The 14,502-nt window shown below is 33.6% G+C and overlaps 1 protein-coding gene across 1 annotated transcript in view; it reads right to left on the reverse strand.

The window, feature by feature from the left end:
• Nucleotides 1–14,502, reverse strand: part of SEMA3D (semaphorin 3D) — a 120,844-nt gene that overhangs the window by 93,528 nt on the left and 12,814 nt on the right. Inside the window, exon 2 of the mRNA XM_045564787.1 lies at nt 7,688–7,848. Within this exon, the coding sequence (XP_045420743.1) occupies nt 7,688–7,848 (161 nt within the window). The remainder of the gene's footprint in view (nt 1–7,687; nt 7,849–14,502) is intronic.

Below are 14,502 nucleotides of genomic sequence, written 5' to 3' on the forward strand. Positions count from 1 at the left end.
ATGGCCTTTATAAGTTTGAGTTATGTTCCTTCTCTGCCTAGTTTGTTGAGGGTTTTTATCATGAATGCATGCTGGATTTTATTGAATGCTTTTTCTGCATCTATTGATATGATAATGCAGTGTTTGTTTTTATTTATGTTTATGTGGAAAATCACAATTATTGATTTGCACAAAAACTTCTGCACAGCAAAGGAAATAATCAACAGTGTCAATAGGCAACCTACTAAATGGGAGAAAATATTCACAAAGTATACATTTAACAGAGGACTAAAATGCAGAATCTCCAAAGAACTCAAACAAATCAGCAAGAAACAAAAACAAACAACCCCATCAAAATTTAGGTAAAAGGCACGAACAGAAATTTTTCAAAACAAGACAGACAAATGGCCAACAAACATATGAGAAAATGCTCACCATCACTAATCATCAGGAAAATTAAAATTAAAAATACAATGAGATATCACTTTACCCCTATCACAATGGCCATTATTAAAAAGAAAAAAAAAACTAATAGGTGCTGGCATGAATGCAGAGAGAAAAGAATGCTTATAGATTATTGGTGTGGCTGCAAATTAGTACAATCTCTATGGAAAACAGTATGGAGATTCCTCAAAGTAATAAATGTAGACCTACCATTTGATCTAGCAATACCTCTGCGCGGTATCTACCCAAAGGAAATGAAGTCATTTTATGAAAAAGACACCTGCACTGGAATGTTTATCACAGCACAATTCACAATTGCAAAGATGTGGAATTAACCTAAATGCCCTTCAATTCATGAGTGAATAAAGAAAATGTGGTATTTATATACCATGGAGTACTACTCAGCCATAAAAAGGAGTGAAATATGTCATTTGCAGCAACTTAGATGGAAGCAGAGACCGTTATCCAAGGTGAAGTATCTCAGGAATGGAAAACCAAACACCATATATTCTCACTAATAAGTTGGTGCTAATAGTTGTATATACACAGGCATAAAGCAATATAAAGGACATGAGAAACCAAGAAGTAGCGAGGGGGGAGAAAAGGGGTGTAGGATAAAAACTTACTGATTGGGTACAATGAACAAAATTGGGTGATGGGCACACCAAAAGCCCCTACTTAAGCATTACACAAGATATCTATGTAAGAAAAACACTTGTACCCCCTTAATTAATATTTTGAAATAAAAAAAAGACAGGAAGGAAGAAAAGAAGGAAAGGAGAACACCAAGAAACAAATGCTTAATAACATGGATATAAAAGCAGTACTCAGTTTAATAACTCATTCTCTTTGTGACTTGTTGCTTGTGTCTTGGTTTGGAGACTCATTTCACCCATGTAGGTTTGAACTGCTTCCAAAATAAGTAACATTTTCAGATGGAAGGATCCCAACAATTCATTAACTCAGAAATCCAACTAAGTAACATAACTAAACAGAACGTATTGGATATTATTTTTACTGTCAACTATGACTCCATTAAAAAAAGAGCGAGAAAGAAAAAGAGAGACTTTTAGTTTGTATATATTACTCCTGAAGTTTACATAGAAAGGGCTCTGGATTTTATGAATTATTGCCAAGACTACTTAAGTCTGGCTGTGGTAGAGAATGTTCACTTATAGTCAAAGTGACAGCTACTATGTGGTTTAGAATCATTTGTTTAGAAATCATAGGTTCTTAAACCATATTGTACAAATGTCAAACACTTGCATTATTATAATGTCTATACTGAACAGGTGTCTAACACATCACTTATAAAATGAATGATAAATGGATATAAATGTCTATTCACAGTTAGCCACCTTTCTCAAAGACTATTAGAGTTCTTCTTTTAGGTACTTCCTCTGACTGGAGAGATGGGGTAGGACATTAAGGGATAGGGCAGGAAAATCCAGATCCATTAATTGGAACTTTGAGAAATCTACACATAGAAGAGAAAAAAAGACTCTCTTCTGCTCCAATTCTCAAACGTGTTTTTCCCCACCCTAACTGAACAACAAGGAAACAATAAACCGCAAGTTCCAAATTTAGATGCAAATTATTTTATATTAACCAACTAATACCAATACAAATTTTACTCATCCATCTTGAACTAGTTCAAAGCCATACAAAGCATGTTATTGTTTTCCCCTCATTGGATTCCTAACATATGTGAGGAATTATTTGGGACATTTTAACATATTCTGACTTGTCTTGTAATTATGTTAGGCCTTGTCTCCCTAATTAGGGTATGAACAATGATAACATGTGAGTTTTATATTCTATTATAATATTCTTAGTGCCAGTAGTAGACACTCAATGGATTTTTGTTGAAAAAGTGAAAAATAACATACAAAGACAAAAGAAAAAAATTACTCAAAGTGCAATCTTATAAAGTATACTGTTTTACTTTTATAATACATATCATTGGTTTCAACCTCAGAGACTGACAAAACCAAATCAATAAAGGCAGCATTATTTTTTATATAATTCTGCTAAGAAATATATGCAACAATGCTTAAGTCATATTTACTTATTTGATTTTTTAAAAAATATTTTCTCTGTATATTATTTAGCAGATAATGCTAAATATTATGACTAAAGAACAATGATGCATACTTTAATTCTTTGAACTAAATGAGAAACTACCCTTTCATAGAAATGTCACCCTCCCAAAAGTAGCAATATTAAAAGGAGAAAACTTATACTGTCTCACCAAATCGAAGAGATCTGCAGCAGACTAGATTTCATAAAGCTTAGATTAAATTAAGCATCAGAGAGAACTTTTGCAGAATCAAATGAACTTTTACATAAGCAAGAGAAGTATTTGTAAAAGTTAGCAGATTTTTCAATTTTTACCATGAAATACATTATTTCGAGAATTTTTTTACTGACAATAAATACTTTCTAAGGCTATCTCCTGAAAGAAAAATAAATTCTTCCATACAATTTCCTTGTAGAACTAGCTAATCTTTATAAATATTTCCAAATAGGCAAACATATTAATACTCTTCTTTTTGATGGGTTGAGAAAACTTTTATGTTTTTCTTGGGCTACCTACACTAAACTGAAAAAAAAAAATCAGTCCTCCAAGTAAATTACTTTTAAAGAAAGATTGTTTTCTACTCCCTGTCTGTAAGCGTAGTGATCAATCTGATTACTTCCTGAACATTCCTTCCACTTGAGATGACTGATATAAGCAAATCATAGTTACCCTACCCCTCTTACAAGTTTGGGAATTGGTTGATGCATTTCTGGCCAATGAAATGTAAGGGAGGGTTCTGCAAAAGTTTTTCTTACTTTTATGAAAGAGACATAACAAGTGATTATTTTTTTCCCTTTACATTTCTTTGGATGTGAGCCATGAAAACTCTTGCAGCCATCTTGCTACCAACCCTTGCTACCAACTGAAGGATAATGCCAACACCAAGAATGGCAGACAAAGGCAAAAAGAACTGGGTCCTCTATAACATCATTAGGCAGATGATATTTTCATCTCTGTAGCCACTCAAACTCTGGGCATTATTCTTGTTGCATGATATAATAAATAAGATAGGTGTCTTTTATACTAAGCTGACAGCACACTAACTGGTAAGAGTAACATAGTGCTTTCTCACTCAAAAGAGGAAAACTAACAAAATCACCAATTAAAAAATTAAAGAAACACACTATTTAGTGTCTTTTATGTGTAAGATACTGTGCTATTTGCTAAAGGAGAATCAGAAATACACAAAAAATTATCCCCTTATTCAAGGAACATATCATGTGAATGAGGATATATTGACACAAATGAATAATGATAATGTTGTCAGCTAGGACATCTGACATTGGCATAAATATATAAAATGCTCCAGTAAACACAAAAAAATAGTTAAGTCTCCTCAGGGTCAGATGGAGCCTTGGAGAGCCAAAGGTGACAAGAGTAAACTTACATAAATGCCTTCAAGAATGAGGAATGAGATGAGCGAGAAAGTAAAATCCCAGGAAGCTTTAAGAAAGGAACAGAATTTGAAAGTAAATTATTTATTTTGGAAAAAATTAACTGGATAGTTTGAGTAAAGAAGAAAGAGAGGGATGGAGGGAAAGGGAAGCAGAAAATAGAGTACAAGCGAGGGAACAGTGAAGAACAGATAAAAGTGAGACTGTAAACATAGACTAGAAATGGGCTGGGAGAAGAGCCTTAGGACTCAACGCTAAGAAGCCTGGAGTTTATTCAAGTTCCTAGGAAAAACTGCCAGAGTTGTCTAAGGGAGAGATACATAATCAGACTTTAATTTTTTAAAGATAAGTCTGATGGTTGTGGTGAATGAATTAGAAAGGAGAAAAAGATAAACTCAGTTGAATTATGGTATTATCACTCATGCTAGAAAAATACATTGAAATGTTTGCCATCTTATCAGCTTGGCCTGACAGCTGAGCCTTTTGCTGGGATTGGATCACAGGTTAATTCTCCCTTTGCCTAATGCTATTTCTTAGCTTTCCCTCCCACAGGGTTGATCCCAAGAACATTCCCTTAGAATAAATATTCCACAAGCTAGTCTTCGTCTCGGAGTTGGCTTCTGAGGGAACTCAACCTACAACACAAGTGTTGAAAGTGGTAAGTACAGTTCAGATCCATCTTCTTCCCTCAGAATGTGATCACTTCTGGCTGGTTCTGATTGCTGCATTTTGATCTAGTCCTGGAGAAAGGGAATGTCAAATCAATGTGCATTTACAGTCCAGAACCTGTCCCAGAAAGGAGTCCACCGGATAATTCCCAACTCAAGAGAGGTGTTATGGACCAACTTTGGAAAAGTCTAGTTAAATCATGAAGTGATATGTACTTGCAATGTGCAATTACACTTGCCATTGTTTAAAAAGTCCCTATAAAAACAGTCCTTCCCCTCAACGTAAAAGGAAAAGAAAAAAGAGAAAAACAAGACCAGACCAGAATCTCATCCCTTTTATCTAGGAGCCAGAGAGCTTAAAAAAAAAAAAAACTAGTCTGCTTAATTTTTATTTTCTAGAAAGTGGAAATGTTTGCAAAAAATTTAATTTTGACTGCCTTCTGTAGTCATTTGTCAAACTATTAAACATACCTACACCATTCACTGTACTAGACTCAAAATCTAGTCTGAACAAGAGTAAATATAATAAGAAAGGTGTTATTAAATATTTATTACCTAACTCATTTTGTAAATGATTTTCCTATAATTTCTGGTGATTCCACAATAAATGCCCATGGCAAATATGAATGATAAGATAGGCACAGCAGTGTTTGTACAAAAACTCCAAGTACACATATATCCTCAATTTTGCTTACTTCAATTCAGTATTTTCTAACAGATTTTTTTAATTTCCAAGGGAAAATAATTCCCAACCAGTCACTCATAATTCTATTGCGTGTTGTAGATTGCTTTAACTCTAAAGAGTACAAAGGACACCCTTCAGCCCCTCAGAGTCCCAACACGTGTGGTTTTCTCCACAGAGGAGTTTGGATCTTTGCCGAAGGGCACTGAGCCAATGCAAACCCCATAGGTCTAAACACTGCTAAAGTACTACATCTTGACACTTACTTGCTACTGTGGAGTACCTTTTATCACTGGAATGATTTATATAAATTGGAACGGTGGATACCTACATAAACATAAATTGTTACTTTTGCATACATAATTCTCTTATCAATTATCCGTTTTATAGAGATATAAAAATATCAGTTATGTAGAAAGTATCTAACTTTATAATCTATTCAAATAACCATTTATTTCAATAACATCATAAGAGAAATTGGTATTACACAAACATTTACTTTATTAAATATTAGCACATTTCAAGCATGGAATATGGCCAAAGAGAGATTTGCTTAAAATAGTCAAAGAAGGAAGTTATTCTATCAGCATTTATTTTAAGCAATGATCTAATACATTCAGTTCAGATAAATAGACTTTTCCTTCCAATCCCTGAAGGCAGAGGACAGAACATGAACAAATTCCCTTAAAAGTATGAATTGCTTTTTGCAGTTATATTAAAACTGAGACATATTTGGGAAAATACCTTTTATACTATGTAGTATCTCTTAAAGTGAAACTGCAAAGATTAACTAACATTTTTCTTTGGCCTCTTTCATAAGAACTGTCATCCTCTGCTAAGATATTTACTGACAATTGAGATATTACTTGATAACATCGATTGCCTCTCCTAGGAATATGACTACTTTAAAAGAAATTCCTGAAGGAAAAAAACACAGCCTTAAGAAAAAATGCAATGGAGCCACAATGTTAGAATGGAGGGCAAACTTTTCAAATTCTAGTACCAAATCAACTGGTTATTTTATCTTACTCAACAATATCCAGGCTATAGGATAACTTTATTTTTTTTTAAAGATAATCTTATGGGTTTCTAAGTGTGAAATTGAGAACAACTACTGGCAATATTTTAGCCTTCACTTTTTCTTCTAGAAACACAGATTACATGAAATGCATGCCAATACATTTGCATTCAATGATTATTTCCTTATCAAGTCTTAATATTCATAAGAAATGACTCCTTTTCTTTGATGAGACTCAAAAGGTATAGAAGAACTACTTAAAAATTGAATGATTAAAAAGCAAAAACTATTGTTGTAATGCAGGGATTAATTTAGCAATATTAACACACATGAAGATAAATATTTTGCCTATGCAGACTAAAGCTCTTGGAACAAATAACACTCATAACTGAGCATCTGATATTTGGTTATTAAATACATCTCATGATTAGAGGGTTAAGTTAAATTTGTAGATGAATGCTATATAAAGCTTCAAGGTCTTAGAATGACCTATAAACAGCTCTTTCTTTAATAGGAACTCAATATTGGGAACTATTGACCTGAAGCTATTGGAATAGCTCCTCATGTTTCTTTGGCAATGCTTCTGAAAAAGATAGTTAAAAAATAACAATAGAAGATGCCTCATAGATCCAGGTAGGACATATATTATGACTTCTCTTCAATCACTCAATCACTGCCAATCTTAGTATCTATCTCTGCTTGCATAGATATTGATATTTGCTAAAGTACTAGATAATAATAATTGATAAAATCTAAAGTGTGGCACTCTTTCCTCTGAGTTTCACACTGCAATTTGAAAATGTAGGGAAAAGTAGCAACTGCTTTTTGGATTTTAAACAACTAGTGTATATTTCTTTTTAGTGGTAATATTGTTCTTATAGAGCCCGCTGTAGAGCATTATTAATCTCTAGCTGAGAGTGACTGGGCCATAAAATAAATCTGTTCAGATGTGAAATAAGAGTGTGGAGAAAACTGTATGAGCAGTATGATATTAAAACATCACCACAGTCAAACTGTCAGTTGAAGGTATGGTTAATTGTTAATTGAAAGTTAATAAAATTTTAATTTTACAACAATTATTATATTTATAAATGTTCATTCTTGTTGAATAAGTCACTTGTCATTTGTTCAGTTCAAAACTCTGCATTTCTGTTGTACAGCCTAGTATATATTTACTAATTTTTGAAGTTTTTCATTTATACTTTCAAAGCTTTTAATATTAATATTACACTCACTCTTAATAAAGAACATGCATATGTACTTAAATCCATAAAAATCTAAAATGTATATGAGGCAATCTGTTCTTTTAATGTTTTTGACATGTAAATGAATTACTACATTTAATATTGAGTCACTTAAAACAAAACAGAACACAGATGAAAATAAATGAATTCAATCAACTATATATATAAATAAACTGACCTTCTTAAAATTTTTGTTTAAGTCAACCAGACTGAGCAGAAAGATGTGGTCCTTGGCTCCCAGGAGCAGCTTGCCCCTCTCTTCATCTAACAGAAGGGTTTGGAAATCCAGTCCTTCTGATGAACCCAAAAAGGGAATACAGCTGTTTGAAAGCAGCAAGTCTATGGGGAAGAAAAAGAAGGAAGGAAAGGAAGAAAAAATTCTTAATAAGAAAAATATTTACTTGTTTCAATATACATATTATACCACTTTGTAAGTGCCTATATACAGCATGAAGGCTCCAATTCAGATATATGCAAACAATTACAGTTTACATATACTCATTTAGAAATAGATGTATTTGTATTTTATTAACATAATATTTTATGTATGAAAAATACATGATATTAAAATGAATATAAATATGTAAATACCCAATTAAATACAAAATATTTTACAACCCTATGTTCACATTGTTATTTTTTTGAAGTACCACTTTTTTAAATTTTTCTGATTTTTTATTTTTTTATTCTTATTTCAGCATATTGTGGGGGTACAAAAGTTTAGGTTATGTATATTGCCCTTGCCCCCCCACCCCCCTGAGTCAGAGCCTCAAGCGTGTCCATCCCCTAAACGTTGCCCATAGCACTTATTATGTGTGTATACACCCATCCCATCCCCCACCTACATCTGCCTGATGCCCGATCAATGTTATTCTTAAATGTGCTCTTAGGTGATGATCAGTGAAACCAATTTGATGGCGAGTACATGTGGTGCTTGTTTTTCCATTCTTGGGATGGAATGGGTTCCAGCTCTATCCAGGAAAACATAAGAGATGCTGTATCCCCATTATTTCTTATAGCTGAGTAGTACTCCATGGTATACATATACCACATTTTATTAATCCACTCATGTATTGATGGGCACTTGGGTTGTTTCCACATCTTTGCAATTGTGAATTGTGCTGCTATAACAGTCTTTTTATCAGGTATGTCTTTTGCAAATATTTTCTCCAGTCTTTGGCTTGTCTTTTACCTTTCCTACTCTTGATAGTATTTAGATGGATGCCTGCATTTGAAGGATTATACTATTTCTGTTTCACACATGTGACAAGAGATGCAAACAAAGAAGCTAAATCCAAGCAAATGGATTCTGAAAGAGATATGACCCTGAATTAGTAATGGAATCAGAATTTTAAAGCTGGAAAATCAATTATTGCAAATTCAAAATTTTATAAATGAAGGTATTTAATCCCTTTGAGGTGAAGTCACATGCCCTAAAAGTCAAAATTATGTAGTGGCAAAAGTGATAATTGAATCAGAGTTCCAGTCTCTGTACTTTTGATACTTTGATATTTTTCTGTAGGTCCCAATTCTTTGTTTCATTTATAAATGTGACTCCTATAAGGAACCCAAATCTTTTCAATAAGATTTTACCCCAAGTACTTAGAATACCATCTCATTTTCTAAAATCCTAGAGTACTGAATACCAATATGGTAATGATATAATTTACCATTTATGTAGTCCATTATATGTTAACAGACTTTGACACCAATTCATTACTTTAAGGTAATTTATTATTAATTGATGAGAAAGGTAAAAAGAGATAATGTCTTATAAATAGGCATCAAGATGCTTCTAAAAAGTATCATGGCAGTTTCAACATCTGTAAAACGGATATTTGAGTCTCTTAAATTTAAAGGCTTTATATTTCATCCATCAGCTGTGGACTTCATTATTATTTCATATTTGGAGAATTCCCTTCAATTTTTTTTTTTTTTCTGCTTTACAATGGGTAAATGTATTTCCCTCAGTTTCTAAGCTGGATCCCTGCCTTAGTTTTGACAAAGCAAAAGTCAGAATGCTAAAGAAGATAAGATAATATCTGAAATCTCAAGTGAGTATGGATTTCCCAAACATAAATATCTTATTAATATTTATTGGTCATGCTTTGTGTACATGGGATGGAAGTCTGAAGTCTATACTAATTATTTTTCTATTAAGCTAAATATAACTTTAATTGCTTTTCAGACCAGAGACCCAATGGTATAATATTTTTTAGCAGCTTCAAATGCAGTAAGCTTATTTTTGCAGGGCTAATATCCAACAAACTTACCATACTGATCATAAAGTAGAACTGAGAAGAGAATAATGGAACCAAGAGAATAGCTAAAACAGATATAATCTAAAGCCTTGACAAGAGAATGCATTTCACACAAACCTTAATTCAATTAGGCAATTCTGTATTTTCCATGGGATTTCTTTTATTTAACAAAGATTGAAATGGGCAAAATCAAAAGTATAGCAGGGAACACCCAGGAGCATATTTTGATTCAACTGGTAGAGGAAAGTAGTTTATATGATCTAAATCCTTGTTATTTCAAGTGCCTGTGAATAATAATCCATTATTTTGAATTATGCATTGCAGTACTAATTACAAAATGAAACATTACTTAGCATAATGAGTAAAAGTATGAGCTGTAGATCCAGTCTACCAGGTCTTATCCTGGCCTCACAACTCACTGGCTGTGTAACCTAGAACAAGTCACTTAACCTGTGCCTCAGTTTCCTCATATATAAAATGAGGATAATAATAGAAACTATGTAATGAACCATGCTGCTGTGAGAAATAAATGAGTTAATATATGATCAGTGTTAGAATAGTGCCTAGCACTTAGTAAGAGCTATATATCTATCAGCAGTTATAGTGATGATGATGTGTTTTTTTTGAAGTCTATACAATAGTTATAAAAAGGAAATCATAATATTTCCCAACTCATATAGTTCTCATGATGATCAAAGTGGGTAATTTATATAAAGATCTTAGAATAATATCTGATATATAGTAAAATATTATTATTTTGAATGTGATCATTAAACTCTGCTTTGGGCCAAATAAGTTACATTTCAAAAACATATTATCTCATCTTCCATTAAATCGGAGTTAGGAAGATGAGAACATCTCTATATTTTTTATGATACTAGTATAATACTGAAATGTTACTCATTCCACAAATATTTTTTAGAATTTTTTTTGTGTTGAGTATTGACTATGGTGTTAAGGTTCTGGGATTAGTGAGCTTTGCATGTAAGGGGCTTGTAGATCAGTGTGGAAACAGATATGTATACAAAATACAACATATGTGAAATAAATTATAATAGAAGTCTACATAAAATGTTAACAAATGTTTCAAGTAATTAATTGTATATCACCTTCTAAAAGGAGGTGATATTTGAGCAGTCTCAAAGGACAGATAGAATTTTGACAGGAAATATATAAAGGAAGGTTCATTCCAGGCAGAAGAACCACTAGAATGTACAGAGAGACGTATCATCACATGTTGCACTTACACACTGCACTTTAATATGTCTCCGACTCTGGAGTGTGAGCTCCTTCAGGGGAAGGACCATGTCTTAATTATCATTGAATCCCCAGCTCCTAGCTAAGAGTCTGAGACAAATAAAACACTTAATAAATATTTGTAGGATTGAATAAATGTGTTATGCTGGAACATAAAGGATACATGGAGGCAGTGAGAAGTGAGAGTAGACATAAAGGCAGCATCTAGATGGTCAAAGGCTAAGGAGGCAGGCTGGGGAGTTTGGTTATCACACAGGTGACTGGAAGCCACTAAAAATTTTTATTCAGAAAACTGACAAAGACCATAGCTGAATGTTAGAAAGGTAAGCCTGGCTGAAGTGCTCAGGATGGATGAGAATAGGGAAAGGTGAGGTCAGGAAGACCGCCCAGAATTTACTCAAATATGTGGAGTCTTTGAATTGTGGCAATGAGAGGAGGATGTTTAAGAACTAAGTATTTCATTTTTATTTCATTTTTTTGTTTCTACTTATACAGGAAGGAAAATAAATATAAAGTTGACATAGTCACTTGCTTTCTTTTCTTTCACCATAACCAATCCTATTGGGTCTAGTTTCAAACAAACTTGACAAGGAAAAACAGCTGCAAAAATAACCTAGGGTGTTATCATTCCAAATGATTTAATGTTGCCTTGTGACAATGCTAGCATCAAAAGGATTAAAGCATATAGCCAAACTAAATAATTACACTGAGGCATTACATATGAAAATTTCTCAGGCTGACACACACACATTATGAAAAGACCTTGGGACAGATATTGGAACAGGTTCCCTATTCCCCAATCAGCTTATCTTTCTTGCATGTCTGCCAAACCAAGCAAAGTCATTTGTGTTTTCACAGAATCATCAACCAAAACCCAGAAAAAAAAAAAAAAAGATAATTCCAGAGCATGTCTCTTAACACCTAAAGCTAAGATCCCTGGATTTTGGGAATCAGAAATGAACGCTGGTTCTGCTGGGTGCAAACTCCTGAAAGTTGAAGACTAATATTTTTGCAAAATACTTCAGAGGTTTATTTTTTTTTTCCTGAAGTGGAAATTCTTAGGTATGTGATTGTCCATAGTTTTCAAGCTTTTTGGACGGGAAGGTTAGTTTTTTCCTTGGGAAGAAGGGTGAGTGTGTTGCTTCACATGTGCTAGTCAGAGGAGGCCTGCTCTGTGCTTGGTTAACCAGCCCCAACCTTCCTTGGGATCTCTAGGTCCTAAATGACTTTGTTCTATCTGCTTAAACCTTTGACCTAATCAACTATAATCACTCCCTCTAACTGTTCCTTTTAGGGGTACATTCTCTACTACCTTGTTTCCAGTTTGTAATCTCACTCAATCATACAGGCATTCAAATTTCCATTTTTCTTCTAGCAACGTACTCTTGGAAAAATGTACAATCTGATTATTTCCAAAATTAATGAAGCCAAGATATTATTTTTCATTTATTCTACTTGTTTGAATATAATAATTTCATAGTATGGATTTTGATGGAAGGATGACACAGAGAAGGTGTCTTGACCCTTCATCAATAAACCCTATGGGACAACAGGATAGTTCTGAGAATCCTAGTTCCTATAAAACAACATGAAATTTTCATGTTTGTATGTATGTGTGCATTTTTCTGAAGAGTGTGTGTGTAGTCTTCATCAACATCTCTAGATCTCTTACCAGAAGTCACATGGAAAATTGTATGTTTTCCACATGTAGTCAACAACCATATTTAAAATAATTTTTCATTTCTAGCACCAACAAAGTGAGTTACTACTTTCCTAAAACTTTACTTTTGCAGGCAATGACTGACTCATCTAAGAGCACCAGTTACTTTGCACGTGTTGAAAATACACTAACAAGTTTGACACATGTCTGCCCTGATAGGACTTGCAGTCTAGTGGAGAAGAAATACTTATCCACGACACAAATGAAAATATACTGATGACAAAGGACAATAGTATTTAAAGTAGTAGGCCATTCAGTATCTCTAGTAGGAAAATGGAAAGAACTTATCTATACTTCCTTTAGCAAGTCTAACAATGATACTTCAATTTTTTAAATCTCCAAGTCTGGGTAGAGAAACCAAATGAGTCTATAACATTAGAACCCTCTTTTTTCATTTTGTTAAAATAGAGGACATAAATAACAAACTATCATTTATTTATCTTCTGTCGATTGCTGCTCTGGTTTCTAGCAGCATGTGGTCTCTAACCTTTGAGAAGAACAGAAACAATTACAGCTATTAATTTAAAAAAATCTTCTCAATAAATCTTGTTTGACTCACATGTTATGAATTCAGTGAGGTCTAGAATGGTTAAGTGGTCTTCACATAACCAATTTTCTCTCAGTAGTGGAGTCCAGCAACAATGAATCTCCTCACTCACATCCAACTACTCCCCCATTTAAGGGGAAGGCTAAAGACCAGGTATTCCCTGCTCCTACTTGAAACAAACTTTTGCTCTAAAAAGAATTCTTTGTATCTCTCTTTTAGTATCCCTTAATACAATTGGTCATTGAGCCTGAAGAAACATTTGACCTGATGGTCTACATTCTTCCTTTTCATCCCAAAAAGGAAGGGAGTGGTTAGTCATATTGAATCTAATAAATTTAGGATTAGGCAACACAGACTCCCTCAGTGTTTGACTGTTAAATGAACAAGATCCCATACCCTTGAAATACTGGATTTATTGCCAGAGATCCTGAACTGGGTGGAGCTGTCAGTTTCTCTCAGGAGAAGACCACATAGCTAAAAAATGGATTCCCACATCCTTTTAAAAAAAAAACAAACAAACAAACAAAAAAAAACACTTAATTGTAAGATTATTTTTAATAAAAAACCTTAAGGTTATTAAAGGAAGAAATTCATAGGGTAAAAAGAAAATCAGCTTTAGATAAAGTCAAATTCTAATCTACTCCATTCTAAGGAATAAAATTCCTCAGCAGAGAATGCTTACAGCTAAAAATAGATCCAGATCAAAACCCAGTCACCTTTCCCTGCCATTTCAGGATATTCAGCACAAATTCTTGCCCCACCTACTCTTCTTTTTCCTCCAGGAAATAGCAGTTATATCAGTAGGGCTATTCTAAGACTTTTTGAGGAAGGTTGGATATCTAATGTGTTCTCTGCAAAGCTAAGTAAAGAAGTTTGTCTTTAACACTATCAGTCTCCTTTCTATTGCTGCCTTCTCCCTAAATTCAGCTCCCTCCCCATCTCTGAATTCCCAGGGCTTTTCCTTCTGATTTAGTATCCTAAGATCCCCTCTACAGAGTTTCTTCAAAGCTTCTTCCTATTGTTTCCAGAAATGTTTTGGCTACAGCCTTTTGTCCAAGGCAAGGCATGTTGATTCTCCCTTGGATTTAACCTTGGAAAATTCACTCATCTTAAATTGGCCCCACCTGATTTCCAGCAGGTTTTCTGAGGCTTGAGATCATGTAAAAAGATTTTGGTTATCAAGACGGCTCACCTCCACCCACACAAAA

Source organism: Lemur catta, chromosome 11 (genome assembly GCF_020740605.2).
Source record: "Lemur catta isolate mLemCat1 chromosome 11, mLemCat1.pri, whole genome shotgun sequence".
NCBI lineage: Eukaryota > Metazoa > Chordata > Mammalia > Primates > Lemuridae > Lemur > Lemur catta.